The sequence below is a fragment of the Moschus berezovskii genome, chromosome 16 (assembly GCF_049115385.1).
Source record: "Moschus berezovskii isolate FMDL1 chromosome 16, NW_MosBer_1.0, whole genome shotgun sequence".
NCBI lineage: Eukaryota > Metazoa > Chordata > Mammalia > Artiodactyla > Moschidae > Moschus > Moschus berezovskii.
The window spans coordinates 29,924,334-29,951,687 of record NC_142475.1 but is presented as its reverse complement, the minus strand read 5'-3'; the positions used below and the strand labels follow the sequence as shown (position 1 = coordinate 29,951,687).

Genomic DNA, 27,354 nt, shown 5'->3' with positions numbered 1-27,354 from the left:
GTATGAAAACTAAGTCCAAGATCAAGATGCTGGGAAATTCAGTGTTTGATAAGAGCCCATTTCCTGGTTCACAGATGGCTGTTTTTTTCCTGTGTCCTCACATGGCTAGATAGGTAAGGGGCCTTTGTGAATTCCTCTTTTATAAGGGCAGAAATGCCATTTATGAAGGCTCCACCCTCATGACCTTATCACTTTCCACAAACTCCACATCAAAATATCATCACATCGGGGATTATGTTTCACTATATAAAGTTAGGGGGAAACAAAAATATTCAGTCTGCAGCATTATTTCTCTGAGCATTACTTAACTTCTCTGATTTTTTTTGTCAGTAAGTAGAGATGATAATAGTTCCATTATATATTATTTGTTATGAGGATTAAATATTTTAAAATGGTTGTTTCATAACGTCAGTACAATTTCTATGTAAAATAAATGGTAGTTACTCTTATTAATAACTGATTTTTCTGCAAAACTCTTATTATAACACTCATCTGTTGTATATGAATAATTTATTCAGATATTAGTCTTGCCTCGATAGAAAATAATTTCAAAGGCAATGATATAAAATAAGTGAAAGAAAGTGAAAGTCTCAGTTGTGTACAATTCTTTGGGACCCCATGGACTATACAGTCCACGGAGTTCTCCAGGCCAGAATACTGGAGTGAGTAGCCTATCCTTTCTCCAGTGGATCGTCCTGACCCAGGACTCGAACCAGGGTCTCCTGCATTTCAGGCAGATTCTTTACCAACTGAGCTATCAGGGGGTATATGGTTACTTTTCTTATTGCATGTTGTTTCTCAATCTAAGAGAAAATTGCAACTTCAATATTATATCTTCATTTAAGTTATATTATTGATTTAAAGAATATTGTTTTAAAGGAGCAAAGAAAAAAATAGTTTCAAAATAGTATAGTAGAGTAAGCACCTATTCTCATTGCCAACCCAAAGATGAGAGAAAACATATTTAAAAAAAAAAAATCTGATGCTTAAGAAGAGAACATCTCAGTTATTATAAGGCTATAGGGGATTTCTGAGACCCATAAATATAAATAAACATATAAATATATGTGTATATATATGGAATATAGAGACAAGCTGAGAATTTCATAAACCAGTGCCCCTATGGACTGCTGATGTTATACCTTCTGCCTAAGAAGCCATCATTCATTGGGACCAGAAACCTCCAGAGAGGAGGCCACTGGCAATCTTGAGAAACTGAGTAATTGCTACAGCAGAAAATATTTTGGCTCCAGAGCCAAATTCCCAGATATAAAATGGAAGTCAAATGTAATTATCAAGAGGGAGGGATCCCCAACTCAGGGTGAAGATCATAAAAGTGGACTGCACCGTGGATCACCAGAGGAGATAATTTATACCTAGAAGTGTGACATGATTCTGACATTAGAAGAAATAAGCCTGATGTTTACAGTAGCAAGCCAATAAAAACACTCATTTGACCACTCATTCAAAATCATCAGTTTTGTTCTTTCCTTCAAATAATTGCCCCCTGCAGTTGTCATCGTAGGCTTGACAATAAAAAAACATTTTTTTAAAAGTTGAAACGACTATATTAGAGATCCTCATAAAAATAAAGGGGGAAATCATGCCCATGAAAAAAATAATAGGTTTTGAAACAATAAAAAGTAATAAATCGTTAAATATTCAAGAAATTGAAACATATTTTAAGTATAAATAAAAGTGCACCACCACCATAGCACATATTGCCGTCTAAAATAAGACTTTTATTTATTATTATTTGTGAACTTCTGTTGGAATATACACTATTAAAAAGCAGGAATTATTGTCTGTTTATTCATTGATCTATCCCACATAGTACCTAGAAGAGATTCTAGCACATCATAGGTCCTCAGATATTTGCTGAATAAATTGAATGACTCAATGTGATGTGAACTATGTAAGTGAGCTTGATTGAACTACAAAGAAACCTGGCAAAATTCATACTTTATTTGGAATTTTAACAGTTATTTTAAAAATTTCAGAAAGGGTGGACAAAAGATAATTAAGGACATAAGTTATTTCAATTTGACAAATATATCAAATTGAATTGAATATGTTTTACTGATTTATCCACTGTGAGACCTGGATATACTTATACTGATTATTAAAATGATAACACTAGAAATCAGCAACAAAATGATAGCCTAGACCCATGAATTTAAAAGCACTTTGGAACTATTTATGATTTTAAAAGGAAATAAATGTGGAAACTATAAACTATTTTGAAGTGAACAACAGAAACAGCAAAAGCTCAAAATAAAAAAGCAGTACTCTGAAGAAAATTTATAGACTAAAAAACATATTTTTAAGGAAACAAGAAAGGCTGAAAATAAACTAATATAGAAACAAATCCTAAAACTTAAGCTTAAGAAGGTGGAGAAAGAATAGCAAAATAATGCAAAAGAGTTGAAGTTTGAGTAGACTAGTAAATTTGACAATGTTCTGTAAATACGAAGAAAAGAAAACTAGAAGACTAATCACAAATAGCTTGCATTAGGAGTAAGAAAATTTATGATTTATCTTTATAAAGATATATTTAAAGATTATATAACACAATTCTATCCCTGCTAAACTATCAACTTGGAAATTTTGGAAAATTTCCCTTCTTTAACATATGTGTGTGTGTGTGTGTGTGTGATTTTATGTTGTTAAATCATCCCCCAATTTTTTTAATAGGAAAATAACCTTAAAAGATACTGAAACAGTGGTCAGATATCTACCTCAAAATTATGCCAAACTCAGTCAGCTTATTTTTTTGGCAAATTCTAAAACTCAGGTATCATTTTCTTGTTATACAACCTAGCCTAAAAGACTAATGAATGCTGGAAAATTGCTAATCCTTCTTCGCTATGAAGTCTATATAGAAACAGCGCAACAAAAAAATTTAGACCAAAGGACCAATGTCACTATGACACAGAAAGAAATAAATATCAAATCAAATCCAGTGTATTAAAGAAATTGCAATAATGTCTATGTTTTCTGATAAGGATACAAGGGCATTCAACAATATCTCCAAAATTATTGTTTGATTAAAAAGCAACATGTTATAAAATATGCTGAGAGTGTGCTGCAGTATAAGTTACAACACTTATACAAAGTAATACTACATAGATTTTGTGAAGAGGATTTTTATATTTATGCAAATACAGATGTTTATAATGATATGTATTTTATATGTGTGTGTGTGTGTGTGTTTAATTGTAAAAGCATGAGGAAAGAACTGGAAAGATGCACGACAAACTGGTACTGGTTGATTACAGAAGAACCAGGAATGTGTGATCATTGGAGTGTCGAGAGAGATCATAACTTTATCTCAAAGTCGTTTTATTTTAATTTAATTGTTAAATTTTGGGTGTTGTTTGAGGATGGCTATGTTAATGTTACCTCAAGTAACTTAAAAACAAAATCAATCAACATAATAATCTACAATTGGCCTCGTAACTCCACAGTGAAGGTCCCAGATATTTGAAGTTTCCTTGAGCACATGAAAAGACCCTGATGCCAGGAGAAATATCAAATAACATGAGATATGCAGATGAAACCACCCTTATGGCAGAAAGTGAAGAACTAAAGAGCCTCTTGATGAAAGTGAAAGAGGAGAGTGAAAAAGTTGGCTTAAAGCTCAACATTCAGAAAACTAGAATCATGGCATCCAGTCCCATCACTTCATGGCAAGTAGATGGGGAAACAGTGGAAAGAATGGCTGACTTTATTTTTCTGGGCTCCAAAATCACTGCAGATGCTGATTGCAGTCATGAAATTAAAAGACACTTACTCCTTGGAAGGAAAGTTATGAGCAACCGAGACAGCATATTAAAAAGCAGAGACATTACTTTGCCAACAAAGGTCCATCTAGTCAAGGCTATGGTTTTTCCAGTGGTAATGTATGGTTGTGAGAGTTGGACTATAAGGAAAGCTGAGTGCCAAAGAATTGATGCTTTTGAACTGTGGTGCTGGAGAAGACTCTTGAGAGTCCCTTGGACTGCGAGGAGATCCAAACAGTCCATCCTAAAGGAGATCAGTCCTGGGTGTTCATTGGAAGGACAGATGTTGAAGGACTGGATTGACTGAAACTCCAATACTTTGGCCACCTGATGCGAAGAGCTGACCCATTTGAAAAGACCCCGATGCTGGGAAAGATTGAGGTCAGGAGGAGACCCGGACAACAGAGGATGAGATGGTTGGGTGGCATCACCGACTCGACGGACATGGGTTTGGGTGGACTCCGGGAGTTGGTGATGGACAGGGAGGCCTGGCATGCTGCAGTTCATGGGGTTGCAAAGAATCAGACACGACTGAGCGACTGAACTGAGCACATGTTGAAAGGGTGTTTTAATGTGCTCTGAAGAGAATTATTACTTTCAAATTCCTTCAGTTGAATTCACCCAAAAAACATTTGTTGAGAAATATATCAGGGTAATATGGAATACTAAATTGACCTCTGCTCTAAGGAGCTTTTCAAGGGGTCTAGTTGGGGAAGGTAATTCAACTAACAAGTACTAGGGAAAGTGGCAAATACTGTGTCGAAGGAATTCACTGATTATTCTAGGAGCACAGAGGCAGAGGATGTTACCCTGTGTTCTAGTTTCAATCTAACAATTTCCTATATCACGTACAGATTACAAAAATAAGAAAAGTTGTTGAAATTTGGGGAAAATACATATGTATGCAAATATGTGTACTGTATGTATATAGTATAGACAGAAAATCTGGATATTGTTCATAACTGTTCTATTAGGAACAACCACATAAAATCTGAAGACCTCTGATTCCCTGTCTTCAAAGTGAGAGAAAAATACTAAGTGTTCCCTAAAGATAATTACATCATAACCATAGCAAAAGAAGATTAAGACTGGGAGAACATTTTCATCTTTTGCTCTGAAATATCCTGACTATAGAGAGTGTATGTCTCTAAATTGGCTATATGGATATCAGATGCCTGAAACCCTTGAAATCTGACATATCATCTATTGTTACAGAAATTGAAAAAGAAAGTTGTGGTGATCCTGGTACACCCTTATATGGAATTAGGGAAGGTGATGGATTTTCCAACCGTGATGTTTTAAGGTTCGAGTGCCAATTTGGATTTGAATTAATTGGAGAGAAATCCATTGTTTGTCAAGAGAATAACCAATGGTCTGCAAACATACCCATCTGTATCTGTGAGTACCAAATGCTTTGCTTCCAGATAGCATATGTTACCCTGTCCTTGCATATAATTGCTTTTGTAATTAATTGCAAAGAACTGGAACCGTGTAATTATTTTTGAACGAGTAGCACTTTTTGGTACTCTCTTTAACAAGTGTGCTTATGCCAAACTATAAATTTCCTTGCAGATTTAAATAAAGTTAACATAGTTCATTTGGTAATTGCAAAATATATTTTCCATATGTTCTCATAACACTTTATTGGTGGCATTTTATACTTTATAGATAGCATAGTTCTTATGGAAATTATACATCTGAGCTAATTCTAATAGACTCATTTATTTTTAACGAGATAGTACATGCTTATTTGCAATCAGGAACACTTAAAAATATTTAAAGGTTATATTCTATGTATAATGCATTAACTTATTTTTGCTTGTAGATGCTCACACTAATGCATGGTTAACTGCCATTTATTTATATTGCACAGAATAAAATTCATTAATACTTATGTCTTACAATATGCTTGGATTAAAATAATGTATTTCTTCAAATACATTGAAGCATTTCAATTTAGCTGAAGCAAAAATATAATTTGTTTTATCTGTTGATATACTTTTAGGTTAAATTAAAAACTATCTTCATTACCAATAAATACAGCTTACCAGGTGTGAATGCAACAATTGAAAAGCTTGGATTTTAGTTTTCAATACAAATGGCAACATATAAGCTCATAATCATGAAAGTAAAAATAATTTTCTTGTTTTAAAATGATTTTAAAATGTTCTTGATTTTTATCTGTATTGAACTCTTATAATGATAATGTTTTTCATTTGTGAATCTTTTGTTCCCTACAAGGGCATTAGCACAAACCTTACTTCAAAATATAACTGACATTAAAAAAATTTAGCAATTTTCAACACCTGAATTTTATCTAAATTTTAATTTGTGCTGCAAAGCACACATTTTCCTTAATTGGAAATGTTGATTCTTTCAGTTCAGTTCAATTCAGTTCAGTCGTTCAGTCGTGTCTGACTCTTTGCGACCCCACGAATCACAGCACACCAGGCCTCCCTGTCCATCTTTAACATTTTAAAATTCTTTAGCATTTTTAAACATGTACTGAGAACTTTTTAAGTGAATAGAGGCCAAATATTTCCTAATATTTGAAAAATATTATGCAGAAATTTATATTGCATTTTTTAAAGGCAATAAATAAATTTCTAATAAACATAGATGTCTAATGAACATATGAGGACTTTTCAACACTTTTCCTTTTATAATTATGCAGGTCCCTTTTGCAACTAAACTCTGTCAGTGTAGCAGGAAATGCACTCATGGACAATAGGAAAATGAAAGTACAAGATTACATTCAAATAAATTTTCATTTGAAAAAGTAGAATTCAGACTAGATTTGACCCACAGACCTTAATATCCTAATCTCTGATTTAATGATCTGCATCTGAGAGTGCTGGTGTTTAGTCGCTAAGTCCTGTCTGACTCTTGCGACCCCATGAACTGTAACCAGGCAGGCTCCCCTGTTCATGGGATTCTCCAGGCAAGAATACTGGAGTGGGTTGCTATTTCCTTCTCCATGGGATTTTCCCGATCCAGGAATTGAACCTGGGTCTCCTGCATTGCAGGCGGATTCTTTACCGACTGAACTACAAGGGAAGCTCTAAGTATATGAGGGAAGACTGACCAAATCTATTATGCTCATCTCCCTTATCAGATTAAGTAGATGTCTACACAATACTTTAGGCTTCCCAGGTAAAGAATCCACCTGCTAACGTAGGAGGTGCAAGAGACATGGGTTCAATCCCCAGGACATACGATCCTCTGGAAAAGGAAATGGCAACCTATTCTAGTATTCTTGCCCAGGAAATCCCATGGACAGAGGAACCTGATCATGGAGTCGAAAAGAGTCAAACACAACTGAGTGAGCACACACACAATACAATACTTTAAACCCTTAATTATATCAAATGTATTTTTTATGTAACTTCTTTTCATCGAGTGTTATACATCTATGAGTACCATGCTAATATTATGGTAATGACTTAATATTATGCTTAGTAGCCACTTTGCTTATAAAAATTCTCACATCTATTCTTGCCTTTTTGTTTTTTGCCAAGTTGTGTGCCAATGCATTAGATCAAGTTTCTAAAGAGATTATGTTAGGATTTTGATTGAAATTTAAAAGCAATTTCTATATAATTTGCATATTTAATATAGTGTTTTCTCATTCAGGAACATGGTATCCATGGCACCTCTTTTTTTCTTGTAAAATTTCCTGTTCTCAATAATTTTATCATTTTCTTTGTATGAGTTATTCATATTTTTGTAAGGACTATTTCTAGTCCTTACCTTTTATAATCCTGTATTTTATAACTTTATTTTTCTTCATAAACTATCTTTCAATTACATTTTCAAATTAGCTATTGTTGGCTAAAAAGAGAAATTATTACTTGTTGCATATTTATCATATATCAGAATTCAGGGCTTAAATCTTTTTAAAATTGTGTAAAGTGTTCTCTAGATTTTCTTAACTTTTGTTCTAGTCAGCATTATTTAAAATAGTCTGTTAAACACAATATTAGCATCTATTGAAATAATTTAAAATATTTCCATTTTTGTTGTAATACACTACATTAATAAGTTCTGCAATATTAGACAAAGATTGTCTTCTTGGAAGAATACCTAGATTTAAAGATCTTGAAGTAAAGTCTTTTGAAATACTACTAAGCTTTAGATCATGCTGATAGAATTTTCAGCTTCACTAGAAGGCAAAGCAGTGCTAATTAAAGCACTGTGATGTCATTCTTCTTATTAAATAAAAAGGTCAGATAATGACAGTATTCACGCTAGTAGGGGTGTTGCACTATCTCATACATTTTTGTTATATTTAAGTATAAGATAATACAACTTTTATAGACAAGAATTTAGCAAAATATTCTGAGGGCCAAAGTTCATATCCTTTGTCAATAAAGTATGGTACAAGATCATATGAATTCAATTTTGTTTAAAAATATGTAAGAAGAAACACTGGAAGAACATATAATACTTTTTTAAACTATGATTTCCTCAGTGTGATAGATCATTTTTTCTTATCCTTCCTGTGCTTTCTAACTTTTCTGTGTGAACCTTCAAATCAGATTTTTTAAAAGTTAAAAAAAATCTACGGGGAAATAAAGACTAACCTTACTATGATATGAAAATTATTATTTAGTTCTCTTTCCAATGTTAGCCACTATCATGTGTTAATTCATCTCTTTATCTGTGTTAGAAGCTATCAGAGCATCCCATGCCCATGATAGGAATCAAGGTCACCTAGTTATTACCCTTACTCCAAGTTTTCTTCAGGTTGTATCATCCTGGTAATGTTAGTACCTACATATTATTTTTGTTTGTTTTCTTGCAATCATTTTGTGAGCTTTCTATGGAAATGTCTATATTCTTCTCCAATATTTTTTGAAGTACAGAAACTAACACTTTGCACCATACTCTAACATGGACATGATAAATGTCAAAATAAATTGTTATTACTCCAATTATAATTTTATGCATATTTAACATACAGTAATTCAAGGTACTAATTGCCTTCCCTAATAATGTGCAAACAGTAACAATTTTTTTCTGTTTTATAAGACAGATTACATTGTTTAATATTTTTTCAAACTTCTAATTGATTATTATAATTATTAACAATGGCAAATTGAGATACTGTATTACTTTTGAACATTTAATGTATTTTCTGATTTTCCTATTTTAACAGTTCCTTGCCTCTCTAACTTTACTGCACCAATGGGAACAGTCCTTTCTCCTGATTATCCAGAAGGGTATGGAAATAATTTAAATTGCATCTGGACAATAATCTCTGATCCAGGAAGTCGGATACACCTTTCTTTCAATGACTTTGATCTGGAATCCCAGTTTGACTTCCTTGCTGTTAAAGACGGGGACTCCTCAGACTCCCCAATTCTTGGAACCTTTACTGGGGCTGAAGTGCCTTCTCATCTTACTAGTAATAGTCATATACTACGGTTGGAATTTCAAGCTGACCACTCAATGTCAGGACGTGGCTTTAACATCACTTACAACAGTAAGTTTAATTTTTCTGTATAACATATTTCTATCAATTAGAACTAGAAAGGAAATCATACAAAACAGCCCTCTTGTTCCTCAGATAAGGAAATTTGAACACATCATATGTATAATTTCTATTGGAGTGGTTTTTAGTCCTTGATTCTAACCATATTTTTACTCATTGTGTCATTTCTCCTTTTAAGAGGCATGATAATAAGGAGATATATTTCAAATATAATTTTATATCAGCCAATATATTAACTTATTTTATGAAATCATATAAGCATAATCTGACACCTACTATACATATTTCCCTGTTATTCGTATGCAAACATATCTTCCTTCAGGATACTCATAAATCAGTAGAGAATTTTAAACAAATAATGGCAACACAGAGTTGTAATTCCAAAGATAAAATTCACTAGACTATCAAAGTATCACCGAGAAGGAAATTACTAATTTTGGGGCAGTGGATTACTAAATTGATTTAGCAAAGCCACTATGTGCATGATACCTTAGTGATTAAGATCAGCTCTAAAATCAATCTATGAAACTTCAAATCTTGGCTTTGCTGTAATACATTTTTAGGTTAATAACAGAGCCTCAGCATTCCCATCAATAAAGTTATATTGAGTTTTTGTAAGGAGTTGTCAATAAAAAAATAATCACTGGTTTAGATTTAATAGAATAAGCTAATGTATTGGCTGATATAAATAATCTAAGAAAGAAATAAAAAATTTTTTTGAAGACAACCTGGGAGACAGTCTTTCAGAAAGCTCTGAGGACTGTTCCACTATTAGAGGTCAAAGCATTTTTTTGAGACAATATTTTTTTTGAGACAATATACAAAGCAAGTGGTGATACCTTATGAGCTTAAGAAGGAATGTTATCTCCTAAGGCAGAGAAGGCAATGGCAACCCATTCCAATATTCTTGCCTGGAAAATCCCATGAGCAAAGGAGCCTGGTAGGCTGCAGTCCATGGGGTCGCGACGAGTCGGACCCGACTGAGCGACTTCTTTTCACTTTTCACTTTCTTGCATTGGAGAAGGAAATAGCAACCCACGCCAGAGTTATTGCCTGGAGAATCCCAGGGACGGGGGAGCCTTGTGGGCTTCCGTCTTGGGGTCGCACAGAGTCGGACACGACTGAAGCGACTTAGCAGCAGGAGCAGCATCTCCTAAGGAAGTTTGGTTAATGCAGATGCGCAATATACACTGAAGAGGAGGAAAGAGGCCCGAGAGGATGAAGGAAAAATATCTATGTTCAAATATTTATCATGCCATAAAATATGAATTTTATTTAATCAAAGTAGGGCAATGCATGTAAACAATTCATTATATATACCTAATAAATGCTCAATAAACATTAGCAGTTATTGTTTAGTTGCCTTCTGAGCAATTCCCTTGAAAATTCTTGTTGTATTGCTGTGCTCATTTTATTTAGAGCAATAAAACTAGAAAAAACAATAAAACTAAAACGTTTTAAGAATTCTTTGAGGTTATTGAGCTATTGTTTGTCATCCACATTTTTTGTGTTTCAAAAGGATGAATATTATTTTCTGAAAATAACATATAAATATAGAAAAAGAATCACATAAAGAAAATACCTTAGTATGGTAACAAATGTATATACTGATACTTCTATTTCCACCTATTTTACCTGAAGCTATAGAATGTCAGTGATTTTTATTGTTTATGTGCAAAAGTACCACAGTCCATCAGATATTGACCGACTTGATGAGTTAATATTTGTGTCACATTATAATAGAATTTAATTTCCTGCTCTTTAAAAAAAATTGTGCCCGCCTCCCCCATCCCCTTGCCCCAGCCCATTCGGTGCTGAGCTTTGTCAGTTAGTAACCAAGTGTGGTTATTGTCTTTTCAAGATGACACTCTTAATGAATACTGGAGCTCAAAAGTTGTCAATGTGTAATTGCACATTGTTCAAGTTAAATTAGCCGTGATGTATCATATAGGCCCTCTGTATAAATTAGTTGCTTTATCTATAAATCCCTTTTAAAATGTTTCATATATATGTATAAATATAGAGAATATACGCATTTTTCTATTTACACTTTTTATGTTGTTGTAAATGAGTATATCTGGTTGTTGTTGTTGTTTTTGGTTAAACAGGGATCGTAGTTCTCTGACTTCAAAATGAACTTTGGGCCCCACCAAGTCCTAACCACTGGATTGCCAGGGAATTTCCTTAAATGCATAATATTTTTAACTTTAATATTTATGGTACCTTGAAGGTATTATGGAAATATGCCTTTTGTTCCTTGTTCTGTTTTTCTAGTAAATGATTTAACCCATTGTATTCAAATTCTTACTCCCATGCTTCCTACTAATTGTTTTCTCCTGAAAAATTACACAGCAGATGTTATATTCAGGAGCAACCAGACTTAATCAAAAGTATGCTTTTAAAAAGCTCGGGGCTGGTATGCGGGGATGACCCAGAGGGAGGATAAGGGGAGGAGGGAGGTCGGAGGGGGGTTCGGGAGGGGGGACTCATGTACATCAGGGGTGGATTCATGTCAATGTATGACAAAACCAACCAATATAATATTGTAAAATAATTAGCCTCCAATAAAAGTAAAAATTAAAAAAAAATAAAAATAAAAAGCACAACTGAAAGAAATTATAAATAAGTGTACATGAAAAATAAATTTTATCCATTTTAGAATTTACTTAATATTATTTTGTATTGAAAGTGAAAGGGCTTCCCTGGTGGCTCAAACGATAAGCATCTGCCTGCAATGCGGGAGACACAGGTTCGATCCCTGGGTTGGGAAGATCCCTGGAGAAGGAAATGGCAACCCACTCCAGTATCCTTGCCTGGAAAACCCCATGGACAGAAGAGCCTGGTAGGCTACAGTCCACGGGGTTTGCAAAGAGTCGGATATTACTGAGCTACTTCACTTTCACTTTCATTTAATATTATTTTGTACTGTTTAACTTAAAAATGAGGAGATGGATAAGACAATTACATAATTTATGAACAATATCAGTGATGATTTAGTGAAAAATTGAAATTGCATGTACTCATGGAGTATGAATATGATGTTAAATTGTATATGCCTCATGAAATAGATTTTACATATTTAGGCTTTTCTACTTTAAATATTCTTCCGTTTATATTTTACTAATTTAAATACTTACGATGCAAATTTATAGGGCTCATGTAACCTATAATCTATGAGAAATTTAAGTAAACACATGTCCTTACAATTCTGCTACTTGCTGGGATGGGGTTAAATACACATCCTGGATGATACAAGGTGAAATAAGATAGTGACCCTGAACCAAGAAACTTGCATTCGTTTGAGAGACATGAGACAAATGATCCAAGACAGAATATGTTGTGGAGAAAAAATTTAAAGCCAGACCAGGGGATATATTTCAATAGTATCTTGATGATCTGAGGCAAACTATTAATACTTTTTATGAATTTCACATTACTCTTCACAGTAAATGGCTATCAGGCTATTCTAAATGTTAAGTGATATGATAATGTATAATATCTACAGCTTCTGTCACAGTGCCTAGAACATAGTGATTGCAAAAGAATTAGCTCTCTTCCGTTTTCCTAGATGGGAGAGAATAAATGATATTTGTAAAATTATTGAAAAATTCAAAGACTTTCATACTAGATTGAAACATTTCATGTTAATTCTCACAATGAGACTATCTCTTTATTCCAAACAATGAATCACAACAGAACTTTTCAAGGACATGTAGTCAATCTGTTCTGTATTCACATTAATTGGAATTTTGTTCAGTTTAACCTGGAAATTTTACTTAAATAAAGCTAATGATTTCAAGAAATAAGCAGAAACAATTCTATTTTGAAATATTGTAATTTTATAGTGCAGTTCTTATTATAACACCGATACATCTATTACACATCAGAGAGAAACAGGTGTGGTCAAAGGACAGCCTCTGTATTTTGTTTTTTAATAAATAAGGGCTTTTCTAGTAATGAACTTAACTTTTCTAAAAAACAATTTTTATAACCCAGATACTCAAGGGTCTGTTTCATACTACTAGTTTGTATATTTTTCTCTTCTTTTGCTGTTCTCAAGCATTTGGACATAATGAGTGTCCTGATCCTGGAATACCAATCAATGCAAGGAGATTTGGGGACAACTTTCAATTAGGAAGTTCGATTTCAGTTATTTGTGAAGAAGGATTTATTAAAACCCAGGGAACAGAAACAATTACGTGTATACTAATGGATGGAAAAGTGATGTGGAGTGGCCCAATTCCAAGATGTGGAGGTAAGCACAATGCTCAGTGAAAAATACAATTCCATCATCACAGTTCACTAGAAACCATAACAGGAAATGCATTGTTCTGCCAGAACTGTTGTAATCTTAAAATATCATTTAGTATTTTTCTTTAGACATATAGTATGTAAATTACACATTTGATATTTATTATTTTATCTTTGTTAGTTTAACTTTTAGAAATCTTCTAGAAACTCCTTTTAAAAGAAGTGCTTATTAAAAGATATGCAAAAATAAATAGTAAATATTAGTCACCTACCTTCAATATATTTCATAATTATAGCTGAGTAAACTTTATAATTTCCAGTCAAATTTTTCTTGGTATTTTAACTATTCATGATATAAATTTATTTTCAAAAGTGTATTATTATTAATTACAATGAATGTTTATGCTAAAGCACGTGTTATTTAAAATGTATAATTTTATGGGAATAGTTTACTGAACATTTTATTTCAATTTTGATTTGAATGTGATGTAGTCAAGAATGTTCAAGACAAAATATATGTGTTTTATATATATATAGCACACATATATATGTGCAGTGATGTTTGTATCGATGTATCTTTGAATATATATACTCACATAGACTCACAAATCATCTTGGTAAAAGGGAAAGATAATCATCTTAAGGATGATATTATATATCAAGTATATAGTGTTTTAATATAGAATCTGTAAGAGTGAATGTGGGTTGAGTTTTATTTAGAATTGACACAGTAGGAATTAACATTTTGAATTACATTTTCCTCCTACTCTAAGGTTACATAACCTTTTTATAAAAAATATATATGAAAGAACTTTTACTAAGACATAGGTGAACTAGAATCATTAAACACCTTTCAATAGATCACCATGTAGTGATTTTAGGTGAAAATTTTGAGTGGTTTCTTATTTTCTTTGCTTTCCCAATTATTCTTCTTAGCTGTGCCCAGACTGACATTGGACCTTTGTTTTCTCAATTTCTAGCTAATAAGTTGGGAATGTTTAATACATACTTTCTAAAAGTATAACCAATTTAATTGAATAATTCAGCTATTACTTATAAATATTGAGTTTCATTGAATTGAGCATTTTCATAATGTTTCATGATGAAGTAATCCAGACCATGCAATTAAGTTTTCTCCTTAGCACCTTCAATTAGCACCTCCCTCCTTTTCTAATTACTTCTTCATATTAACATTAACATCAGAGGGCCAAACCAGATGACTTCACCGTTCTTTTCCAAACCTCAAATATTATGGGCTTCATAGGGGTTACCCTGACAATGGCTATGACTATGCTATTATGTTTAAAATGCATAATGAATCTGCACAATGCAGGACTAAAATAAAAGGGGAGTGTTGAAAGTAACATTCAAGTTTTTCCATATGCTTCGCCCTGGAGCTCATCATTCTTTTAACCTAGTGCCCAGCCTAGACTTGGGAAATCAGTCAGGAAAGTCTGCATTAGTATTTGGGGGAAAAGTAGGAGATAAAAGTTTGTTTCAGGCAGAAGGCATAGCATTGGTTCAGTATGACTGGAGTCGAAGATAGAGGGATGGGGCTTGATGAATTCAGAGCCCTCTGAAGAATGAAATACTTTGTAACAGCCCTAAGGAGATTAAAAATTATCCTATGGCAACAGGAGGCCACTTCAGTTTAGAAGTGACATGACTTGAGCCCCTCCCAGCACCGTGTTATTTACAGTCTCAATGGACAAACAGAGACCACCTCCAGATAATTGGATCTCACTGAGTCCTCGCTTGGCTAACTTAGGTATTGGTTTAGGAGCTGTTTGGTGCCTGGATGCATGGAGAGGTAAAAATAATGAGGTTGACATCAAGTGATCATTTGATGAATTGCTACTTTATGTGAGAGAGCAGTTTCAATGAGACTTTTCACCATGAAAAATGAATGGTATTTAACTTTTAAAAATAAGTGAAACAAAATATTCAGAACTCTCATTTGGCACAGGCCAACAGGGTCTCAGATTCCTAAAGAGAACTTTATAAATTTTTCAAAGGAGAAGAATATTTTTTCTGCATATGTGAGTAAAATTACATGCAGTTGACTCACCTGCCAATTTCTGGATCCCACACTAAGTGGGAACATCACTGAGGATAAGACTGGAGCCAGGGACGGCAAAATGGTAGTGGGCTGGAAGCAGTCTTACCCTGGCACTTGCCAGATTACCTGCTATATCCCATGCTGTGTTTTGAGCCAGTTTCCACCGGATAAAACAGACTACTGTCAGTTCCTGTGTAGCTAACTCTGGTGGGTTTCATTTCTAAGACTCTAATTAAGGTTTCTAAAGATTTCCTTTAGTTTTTCCAGAATTCTATTTAGGTACTAACAAGAAAAGCCTGAGATTCGCTCAGGAAAGCTTTTTTTCTTTTTCTAAGTTCATTCTTCTCTCCTTACATATATATATATATATATATATATATATATGCTGCTAAGTCACTTCAGTCGTGTCCGATTCTGTGTGACCCCATAGACGGAAGCCCACCAGGCTCCCCCGTCCCTGGGATTCTCCAGGCAAGAACACTGGAGTGGGTTTCCATTTCCTTCTCCAATGTGTGAAAGTGAAAAGTGAAAGTGAAGTCGCTCAGTCGTGTTCCACGCTTAGCGACCCCACGGACTGCAGCCTATCAGGCTCCTCCATCCATGGGATTTTCTAGTCAAGAGTACTGGAGTGGCTTGCCATTGTCTTCTCCGATACCCCAAGTGGCCACACAACCACCCCAACTCACACAAAGAAATATGTCTGAGAGCCTTCTCTGCCTATAGTCTTTGTTCTTTATCCTTTTATATTTTGACAAAAATGTTTTGCTTATTATTTATTATAGTTTATCCTCTGGGACTCTCTCACAGTTTCCAATATATGTTTAATATTTTAGCTGTTTTTTAAATTATCATTGTCTTAAATATTTTATATAGATTAAATATGTACATGTTTATGTATTGTAATTAATAGAAATAACCTTCTATTTCAACTTATTTTCTAAACACAAAGAACTACAAGGTCAAATGCATTGTTAAAAGTTGCTAATGTGTATGGATTTCTATGGGCTTCCCTGGTGGCTCAGTGGTAAAGAACTTAACCTGCCAGTGCAGGAGATGTGGGTTCAATCCCTTGATTGGGGAGATCCTGTAGGGAAGGAAATGGCAATCCATTCCAGTACTTTTGCCCAGGAAATCCCATGGACAGTAGAGCCTCGTGGCCCACAGTCCATGTGGTCACTAAATAGACACAATTTAGTGACTCAACAACAACAATGGATTTCTATGTGTTAAAATTACAAAATAGAAAATAATTTGTTTTCATAAGATTATAGAGCAAAGGAGGTCACTATAAAATATTTTGGTAAGAAAACCCAGGGCTTCAGTTCACTTAAAGATTGCTCTCTCCACCCAACTCTTCTCTATCACAATTGTATAGAAATTTAGGCATTATTGGCAAATTAATGATCCACCCGTGTCAACCAGTCTTCAATCCTAAAACTGTGGAAAATCTTTAAGAAGAAAAGAAACCTTTTATCTGCCACAGGCCTTGAGTAAGGATTGTTCAAACAGAAAAAGAGAGATGAAATCATAATACGTTGTAGTTCCATGATCCCATAGCTGAACTAAGATTTATTTCAGATAGCTTAAATTGTTAACAGAATTGGGTTATACATTTTATTCATTGACCTAAAGTTCAACCCTGATGCATTAGCTAGGGATAGATTTAGGCTATATTTTTTAAATTTTGAACTTTTTTCTCTAGAATGTAATGATCAAATTTCCTCATGAGGAAAAAGGATTAGATACTTTATAAAACCTTGTGATTGTTCAGTTTTGCTGATGGAAAACAGAACACGTTAATTTTTATAATTAGCATTGGAATTATTCACTTTGAATTTCACAAACCGTCTGCCTAACTCAATTTAGTAACAATCAATGACTCTTTCACTCACACCTAGACAGTAGCCTGAATAAAACTGGCTTTATCTAGAGCCAGTCTCTGCATGGAGTCTCATTCAAAGATACTTCCTAGAGCCATGATGAATGGTTATAAGTCTCCTGTAATGGGCTGATACAGGGATTTTCATGATTTCCTACAGAGAAATATTCCTTAAAAAGTGTTCCTGATGCCCCTATCGTTCGTCCCTTTTCCTTGCTATGTCCTGTTTTAAAGATTTCTATGAGTTACTGCATATCCAGAACATATTGTTCCAGCACTTACTCTCAGTTCAAATTCATCTTGATATTTATGTCCTCTAGTGAGCTGAAGCTAAATGCCATTAGATGGAGGTTTTGATGGATCTGAGTTCACTAATAGCACCAACTCCCCATGTCATAACCTCAGTGCTTACAAAAGCAACACAATAACAGAAATAAGTTAGGTGGGCTGAATAAAACAGTCTGTCCTTTTAAGGAAGAGATATTATTTCTCACTTTTTATAGAGATATGTTTACTAATAAACATTTCTCTGTTTAACAACAATAATAAACAATAATGCAAGAATATCATTAACAGCTGACAACAATGTTCCTGTTAGCACATACAGTCTCTTCATGCACATTTGAAAGAGCATTTTCCAAGAGAGAAATGGCTTGAACTAATGGTTACTAAGGCACTTTAACTGGAAATTCAATAGCAGCAACCAGTCCTTTGGGGAGTATGTCAGGCTGGTGGAACAGCTTCGAAGTCATATATCAACCTCCCCTCCCTTTTGAGAAACACACAAATGTCCCAGGAAACTGGGTGTCCTTACCTCTGAACGATGTTCCAGATAGTTATTTCAAGAAAATACTTTCTGAGTTCCTCATTTTTTGTGAATTTGTGTAAATCAGTGAATTTTTTCAGGTCCAATCCTTTGGCACCCAGAGTCCAGCTGGAACATTCTATCCTGAATTGCACATTTTCCCCCAGAGTGGGAATTTCAACCTCAGTCTACACTGTCCTTTTGACTTTGCACTGACATTCTGCTTATGTTTGAGTCTTTTTGCCGTCTGGCACTGCAATTTTTCTAATAATTTAGCTGCTTCTTGTTGTTGGTGTTATTCAGTCATGTCTGACTTTTTGCAACCCCATGGACTGCAGTCTTCCAGGGTTTCCTGTCCTTCACTATCTAATTTTCAGAAAATGCATTCATAGCATTGTAACTGTCAAGACTTGGAAATTCATTGTTGGTATACACAGACATTAACTATACCCCTCAATTATCCTCCAAATTGGAGACCTTGGCATGGAGATGACAGATTATAAATAGTTTGCCATAGATGCATCAATTGATGGTGCTGTTCCATTACTCACTCATGTCCAACTCTTAGCAACCCCATGGACGGCAGTACCCCAGACTTCAATGACCTTCACCATCTCCGGGAACTTGCTCAAACTTATGTCCATTGAGTCAATGATGCCATCCAACCATTTCATCCTCTGTCACTGCCTTCTCCTCATGCCCTCAATCTTTCCCAGCATCAAGGTCTTTTCCAGTGAGTCAGCTCTTTGCATCAGATGGCCAAAGTATTGGAACTTCAGCTTCAGCATTAGTCTTTCCAATGAATATTCAGAGTTGATTTCCTTTAAGATTGACTTGTTTGATCTCCTTGCTGTTCAAGGGACTCTCAAGAGTTTTCTCTAGCACCACAGTTCAAAAGCATTAATTCTTCAGCATTCAACCCTTTATGGTCCAACTCTCACATCAGTACATCACTACTGGAAAAATGATAGCTTTGGGTAGATACACCTTTGTCAGCAAAGTGATATCTCTGCTTTTTAATACACTGTCTAGATTTGTCATAGCTTTTCTTCCAAGGAGCAAATGTCTTAATTTCAGGCTGCAGTCATTGTTTACAGTAATTTTGGAGCCCAAGAAAATAAAAACTGTCAATTTCTATTTTTTCCCCATCTGTTTGCCATGAAGTGATGGGACCAGATGCCATGATCTTAATTTTTGAATGTTGAGTTTTAAACCAGCCTTTTCACTCTCCTCTTTGACCTTCATCAGGAGGCTCTTTAGTTCCTCTTTACTGTCTGCCATTAGAGTGGTATCATCTGCATATCTGAGGTTGTTGATATTTCTCCTTGCAGTCTTGATTCCAGCTTGTGATTCATCTAGCTTAGCATTTCCCATGATGTGCTCTGCCTGCAAGTTAAATAAGCAGGGTGACAATATGCAGCCTTGTCATACTCCTTTCCCAATTTTGAACCAGTCTATTTCATGTCTGGTTCTAACTATTGCTTCTTGTGCTGCATATGGGTTTCTCCTGAGGCAGGTAAGGTGGTCTAGTATTCCCACCTCTTAAAAAATTTTCCAGTTTGTCATGATCCACACAGTCAAAATCTTTAGTGTAGTCAGTGAAGTAGAAGTAGATGTTTTTCTGGAATTCTCTTGCTTTTCTATGATCCACTGGATATTGGCAATTTGATCTCTGGTTCCTCTGCTTTTTCTAAATCTAGTTTGTATATATGGGAGTTCTTGGTTCACCTATTCTTGAAGCCTAACTTGAAGGATTTTGAGCATTACCTTACTAGCATGTGAAATGAGTGCAATGTGAGATAGTTTGAACATTCTTTTAAATTCCTCTTTTTGGGGATTGGAATGAAAACTGACCTTTTCCAGTCCTGGGCCACTGTTGAGTTTTCCAAATTTTCTGGTATATATGCTTTAAGAGCATCTTTTAGGATTTGAAATAGCTCAGCCTGAATTCCATCACCTCCACTAGCTTTGTTTGAATAATACTTCCTCAGGCCTGCTTGACTTCACACTCCAGAATGTCTGGTTCTAGGTGACTGACTACACCATCACAGCTGCTATTGTGGCTCAATTGTGTGGCTTAATTTGATTCAGGCCGACTCAAGAACTGAAACAAATTTCAGAAGCAGTAAGTAAGATACAATTTTTACCTTGATTTTCTTTGAGCTGGGATGCAAAGGTTTTAAACAATGCAGTAACTAGAAAGCATCCCAAATATTTTTCTAAGCTATATTTTTCCCCATCTCCCATTCAAGGTAGCTGTTACATATAAAAATCAACACCATCTTTGTTATGATCATTTTTTTCCTCTGATGATTACACATACATTTCTCTCATCATTAAGCTGTTCTCTTTCTTCCAGTTTTCCTTTTCTCAGCTCCATGCTCTTGCTCACATATTTTTTGCCCTTCTCCTCAATACTTAACCCTAAGGTTAGCCAAGACCTACCTATTAACTCCAATGTACTCTGCCCCCAGGAAAAACTAGTTCATCCCATTCTAATGGTTTTCAATTAAAATTCTGTCTCCATAGAAGCTTGGTAAATACAATTTTCCACTTCACTATAAGAAACTATGCTTTGGTTTAAAAAAAAAATAGAAATCAAGTTTTTGACCTGTCTTTTCAAACTACTCTCTAACTTGCATTTCTACTTTATAACTACCTGCTTCTATATTTGCCAGTAATAAACCAGCCAATGAATTCCAAAAAAATTGAAAGAGATACCATGCCTTGAGATTTAGGATCAAACAAGAAAGCTCTCTTCCTAGGTGTCAAACAATGAGCACTTAGTCATCTAGAGTTTTTCTGTATGACAGTTGGACATAAATTGTCTTCTGTCTCTGTTATAATCATAGAAAGAAACTTTCTTGAGTATGAGGATTTATTATTAATTGATGAATGTCATTTAAAAAATGCTACTGAACTGTACTCATTCAGACTGAAGAATGAGAAGGATTTATTTGCAGACCAAAAACAAGATTTCTGTTAAAATGTATTCATAATTTTTTTTTTTTTAGAATTCAGGCTTCTTTTATTTTATTTTTTGATCTTTTATATATGAAGCTTATTTATTTATTTTTTTTAATTGGAGGCTAATTATTTTACAATATTATATTGGTTGATTTTGCCATACATTGACATGAATCCGCCCCGGGTGTACATGAGTTCCCCTTCCTGAGCCCCCCTCCCACCTCCCTCCTCCCTTTATCCTCCCTCTGGGTCATCCCCGCACACCAGCCCCGAGCACCCTGTAACATGCATTGACCCTGAACTGGTGATTCGTTTCACATATGACAACATATATGTTTCAATGCCATTCTCCCAATTCATCCCACCCTCACATAGATGAAACACTCTGGAGGGAACAAACAGTAGAATAACAGAGGCAGAAGATAGGATAAGCGAGCTAGAAGATAGAATTGTAGAAATAAATGAAACAGAGAGGAAAAAAGAAAAACTAATTAAAAGAAATGAAGACAATATTAGAGACCTCTGGGACAATGTTAAACGCTCCAACATTGGAATCATAGGAGTCCCAGAAGAAGAAGACAAAAAGAAAGACCATGAGAGAATACTTGAGGAGATAATAGTTGAAAACTTCCCTAAAATGGGGAAAGAAATAATCACCCAAGTCCAAGAAACCCAGAGAGTCCCCAACAGGATAAACCCAAGGCGAAATACTCCAAGACACATAATTTTTATAAAATCTGAAACACATGTTATTTACATTTTAAAATCAAATGTTACTTGATAGTTTAAAACTATAAAATCATTTAACTGTTCATGAAGAAAGCTGGACTAATCTAGAAATTATATACCATATTGTGTTTCATTTTAGCAAATATGCTACTCAAGACCATTTTAGTCTCTCATTTTGGTTTCTCCTCATGTCTGTAATCTCTGTTTGTGTCCCAGAGCTTGGTCTTGAATATTTTCTTCTATTTTCACTCACTCTATTCATAATTTCCATCCAGTCTCCAGCCTTAAATAACATCTGTGTGTTGAAGGCTCTCAGATTTCCATCTCCAGCCTATTTCTCTGTCTGAAGTCAGGAGTCATCTATTCAACTTCCTCCTCAGTATCTCCACTCAGATGTTTAATAGGCATCTCAAACTTAGCCTGTCCCAAACTAATGAGATTCCCTGGTTACTGCAATCTGATATTGTCACAGACTTTCACCATCATCATTAATAGGACATCCATTCTTCCAAAAATTCCAGCAAAAACTCTTAGGAGTAATTCCTGACTCCTTTCTTTCTGTCATAACTGTACACAGTCCATCAGAAAAAGATATTAGCTTTACTTTGAATACTTATTTTCAAAACCCATCTGCTTGTTACTTCCTTAACTGCTGACACTGGTTTGAGCAACCATCGTCTATGACCTAGATAGGTCAGCCTTCTGCAACAGCCTTCTGACTAGTCTCACTGCTTCTGCTGTCGCTCCTGTTCAGTTCTGTAGAAATCATTTGTTATTCAGCTTACCTGTGCCCACCTATTAGTTTCTTCATAGTTATTTCTCCTCTAGGACTCTTACATATATACTATCTGCTTCTCTCCCTCTTCTTACCTGGCTGTTTGTCCCCTATGCCCTGCTTGACTGTAGATAGTAACACCCACTTTGATCTAAAGCAATCCCTTCAACAAAAAAGGAAATGGAATATTGGCCTTCTGGATTACGTGGTCATGTTCTTGAATATAATTAGGATGTAATACATTCACTGAACTGCATTATAGATAAAGAGGATTATATTTAATAAAATACATTGGAAGAGTCAGATGAATGCTGTTGGCTCAAAGCATTTGATTTAATTAAGGATGCTGAGTTAAGAATAGCTGAAAGAAAAGTTGTCACTTCCTTGTGAAGACTCATCATAATTTCTAATATTATTATCATTTTGACCTCCCTGAGAAGAAAAACAGTAGAAGCAAAATATATGACTAACAGTGTTTTCAGGCAAAATTTCCTGTTACTTTGGGATTGGCAACCTATACCATACCTGCTAAGGACAAAGATTTTTCAGTATCCCCCTCCATAAAAATTGAGGTGCAGACACCTCCTTTGTGGTTTATTAAGTGGGTTTTGACTTAAATCTCTTAATCATAACTCAGCTATCCCACTGCCAATTTATATAAGCAACAAAAGAAAAGTAAGAGAGATTGAGATATCTATCTATCAATGTCTATGTATCTAATTAAACTGTTAGAGTAAAAGGTTGTTCAGCTTTTCCTTTATCTCCTCATTGGAAGGGAGAGCATCTTCTCTTTTCCAGCTGCTGAAATGAATGAAGAAATGAATCACCAACTACTGGTGCATTACCAGCATCCTCCCCTCCATCCAACAAAGTGATCACAGATGCACCTTGGGTGGGTGGATGGAGGAAATAATTTTAAATTAATTTGTACTAAGTGTTTTTAATACTGAAAGTGATGAGAATTTTAGAGGCTGCACCCAACATTTCTTTAAGGAGAGTAAGATTTATCAGTGCACGTTTGAAGGCTATAATTAAGGATGAAAGAAAGAAAGGAAAACATTTCTGTTTGTGTTCCACAACTTTCATAATACTCCATAAAATGCCTACTCAAGCAAGAACTTCCATGTTCTCAGTGGTGAACTCCCTGAATAACTATGGCTTCCTACCAGTAACGGGATGTCTGAGAGAATTTCTTGAGTGAATAGGATGGGACTAGAGTCCCTGGGAAAACTGTTTGACAGCAAGACTGGACTTGCTTGCCAATGTACTTACCCTTTGAGAATAAGGGATTTTTTTCTTGAGTCTCAATTAACCTCAAAAGAAAGGAAATCCTTCTCATTCACAGACATTTCACTCTCTGGAGGTAGTTAATTTGAGGGAGCAATTAGAGTAACAATCTGATGCATAGACCAGAATATATTTGTGGTTCTCATAGAAAGAATGTGTATTCACACGTTTGCCTATTCCATATTAAGATAGTATTAAATTCCTAGAGGACTACCATAGGGAAAACTAATTTCAATCAATCTTCAGGAGTTTGTGCCTAATTTCTGTGGAGCTGGGCAAGAGAAGAGTAGACGTTTTTATAGAAATGAAGAGGTTCAGAGCTAGGATTGCTTCTCTGCATTCCTGGCACTTTAATATCTATATTTCTGGCTTTCTCTTTTTACCTAAGATAGAGATGCAACTTGTTTCCCCTAATTTTCCTTGAAGCATCATCCAGTATGCTGAGGTTAGACAGAACAGGTGGTTACTTTGTTGTTGCTGTTCTTGTTCAGTTGCTCAGTCATGGCCAGCTCTTTATGACCTCATGAACTACAGCATGTCAGGCTTCCCTGTCCTTCACTATTTCCTGGAGTTTGGTCAAACTTATGTCCATTGAATCAATTATGCATTATGAAGCAAGTTTAAAAAAAAAAGAGGAAGGAAATGGAATCCTTCTTGTTTATAATCCCTGAGATCAAAATCTAATTCTTCTTCAGGTCCTTAATCCCCTTCTGAGAACCTGTCATTTCTAAGATGAAAGAACACCAAGATTCTGCAGTATTTTTATTCAAAAGACTTTTATCTGAATACAGTCTGAAAAATTTCTGACTCTTTTATATCTTAAAGCATACTGGGTATCTTGAATTTGTCCATTCTGCTTAAAGCAATGAGTCAGTACTCCAGCAAGAATTGTTTATAGCAGACTTTCTTCAGTCCTTAGAGAAATGAAACAGGATAAATTAATTTTGTCTACTTTACCATTTACGCTGTGCTTTCATTGTTTAAAGTGGGGAGGGGGATTAGAGGTAGTAATCTGTATTTCACTAATAGATGGAAATTACCTTTTTATGCCAGGAACCTGAGTGATTATCCAGCAGAATCTTGGAGCTACAGATTAGCCATATTCTCTTAGATTTTGTCACCATGGTCTGTGAGCCAAGAGTTCTAAAATGACCTGAGGGATTGGAATCGAGTGAGGGCTTTATTAACAATGCAGATTTCTGGTTCCTATGTTATAATTACTAGAAGAGTGTTCTGGGAATCTGCATTTTAATAAGTTTTTAATCTAAACTGATCTCTAGATGTCTGGGCTTCCTTGGTGGCTCAACTGTAAATAATCTGCCTGCCAGTGAAGGAGGCACAGGTTCGATCCCTGAGTCAGGAAGATCCCCTGGAGAAGGCAAAGGCAACCCACTCCAGTATTCTCACCTGGGAAATCCCATGAACAGAGGAGCCTGGCAGACTGACAAGACTTAGGGACTAAACAACAACAACAAAATGACACCTGTAGATGTCTACAAAGGTTTGAAAGTCTTCAAAAGCAGTAACCACAGCATGAAACCAAAAGGTCTTTTCCTCACTAACTATAAGCTACAGAAACAAGGAACTACTAGACTTTCTCATACAGAAGTATTGGACCTAATTTCATGTGACCTATGCACAGGGAAGCTAAATAAACCAAAATATTGCAGTTTGGAACAGGGAAAGGTTTATTACTTGGGCCAAGCAAGGAGAATGGTTAGCTCATGCTCAAAAGACCTCAGCTCCCCGGTGGTTTTCAGAGAAGAGTTTTTTGTTCTGTTTTTAATTAATTAATTAATTTTTGTCTGTGCTGAGTTTTGTTACTTTACGTGGATTTTCTCTAGTTGTGGCAAGCGGGGGATACTGTTTGTTGTGGTGCAAGGGCTTCTTCTCATTGTGGTGGCTTCTCTTTTTGTGGAACACAGGCTCTAGCCACAGGTGGTTGTGGCACATGGCTTTAGATGCTCTACATGAAGCATGTGGAATCTTCTAGGACCAGGGATTGAACCCATGGCCCCTGCATTGGCAGGCAGATTCTTATCCATTGTGCCACCAGAGAAGTCCCAGAGAAGAGTTTCTAGATACAGAATTTGAAGTGAGGGATATAGGGTCATTGACTTTCTTCTGATTGATTGGTGGTGAGGTTACAGAGTGGTATTTCAGGAATCTTGTATTCAGCCTGAAGTTACTGTCCTCCTCCTACGAAGGGCCTTAGTTCTTATAGAAGAACTCTAAAAGATATACTGTTTCTGCATCCCCTCACTTCCCTGAGCAATAAATTTTAATTCTGCTCTTTGGAACTCAGGGAAGGTCTAGGAGGCTGAAGCTTTTTTTTTTTTCCTAAAAACAAGAAATGGGATACATGTACCTGAGAAGGCCCTCCAGGGTTCTGCTTGTTTTCTGTATTTCTTACTTCCTTTCTCTGGTCTTTCTGTCCTCCCTCCATAACCCCCATCTTCTATTCATTTTTTTCTTTTTTAATAGAACTCACCTCTGAGAAAATCTCCTTCAAGAGCTCTTTTCTATTGCCCTTGATATTTTACCTGTCTCTTCCCCACATTTCTAGCCTATCTAGCTCAAACATGCACTTATTCTACATGTTAGCTATGAATGTCTTCCTTGTATAAACTGTGTGTTTCATAAAGTGAAATATAAGGTCACATAAATTTTTAAAAATTGCATCACCTAGCATAGTATCTTATATACAGTAAAAGCCAGATAAATGTTTGTTCAGAATTAATGCAGAAATAATAAATAAATTAATATCAGGGAAGCACTTAAAATTATGTGGTTAGAATCTCAGATTTACATTAAAATTGAGTTACTTTGAGTATTTTATCCCCCTAAATATTCATTTCTGTCTTCACTAAACCTATTTTAAGGAGAATAGCTTTGCTTAAATAAATGTCTTTCTTAGAAAATTAATCCAATACATCTATCATGGAAGTAGTTACTAACTTGGAATTTGAATTTTACCTCTTCACTACCTAAATCTGTGTTTCTCATCAAGTCATACGTTTGATGATTTTTTTCTTACCTACAAAACTGATATAAGAAAGCAACCAGCATTTTTATGCTATTTGATTATTAAAAGGGGTTTCCCAGGTGGCGCTAGTGGTAAAGGACCCACCTGTCAAGGCAGGAGACATAAGAGACATGGGTTCCATTCCTGGATCAGGAAGATCCTCTGGAAGAGGTCATGGCAATTCACTCCAGTATTCTTGCCTGGAGAATACCTTGGATAGAGAAGCCTGGCAGGCTACAGTCCATAGGGTGGCAAAGAGTTGGCCAACTGAAGTGACTTAGCATGCATGCATGGTTATTAA

The 27,354-nt window shown here is 35.2% G+C and overlaps 1 protein-coding gene across 4 annotated transcripts in view; it reads left to right on the top strand.

Moving 5' to 3' along the window:
* The window catches only part of CSMD3 (CUB and Sushi multiple domains 3), a 1,369,436-nt gene that overhangs the window by 840,948 nt on the left and 501,134 nt on the right, over nucleotides 1–27,354 (top strand). For all 4 annotated transcript variants that reach the window (XM_088844606.1, XM_088844605.1, XM_088844604.1 and 1 more), the window contains 3 exons: nucleotides 4,998–5,180; nucleotides 8,941–9,267; nucleotides 13,337–13,531. In XM_088844606.1, coding sequence (XP_088700732.1) covers nucleotides 4,998–5,180; nucleotides 8,941–9,267; nucleotides 13,337–13,531 — 705 coding nt within the window. The remainder of the gene's footprint in view (nucleotides 1–4,997; nucleotides 5,181–8,940; nucleotides 9,268–13,336; nucleotides 13,532–27,354) is intronic.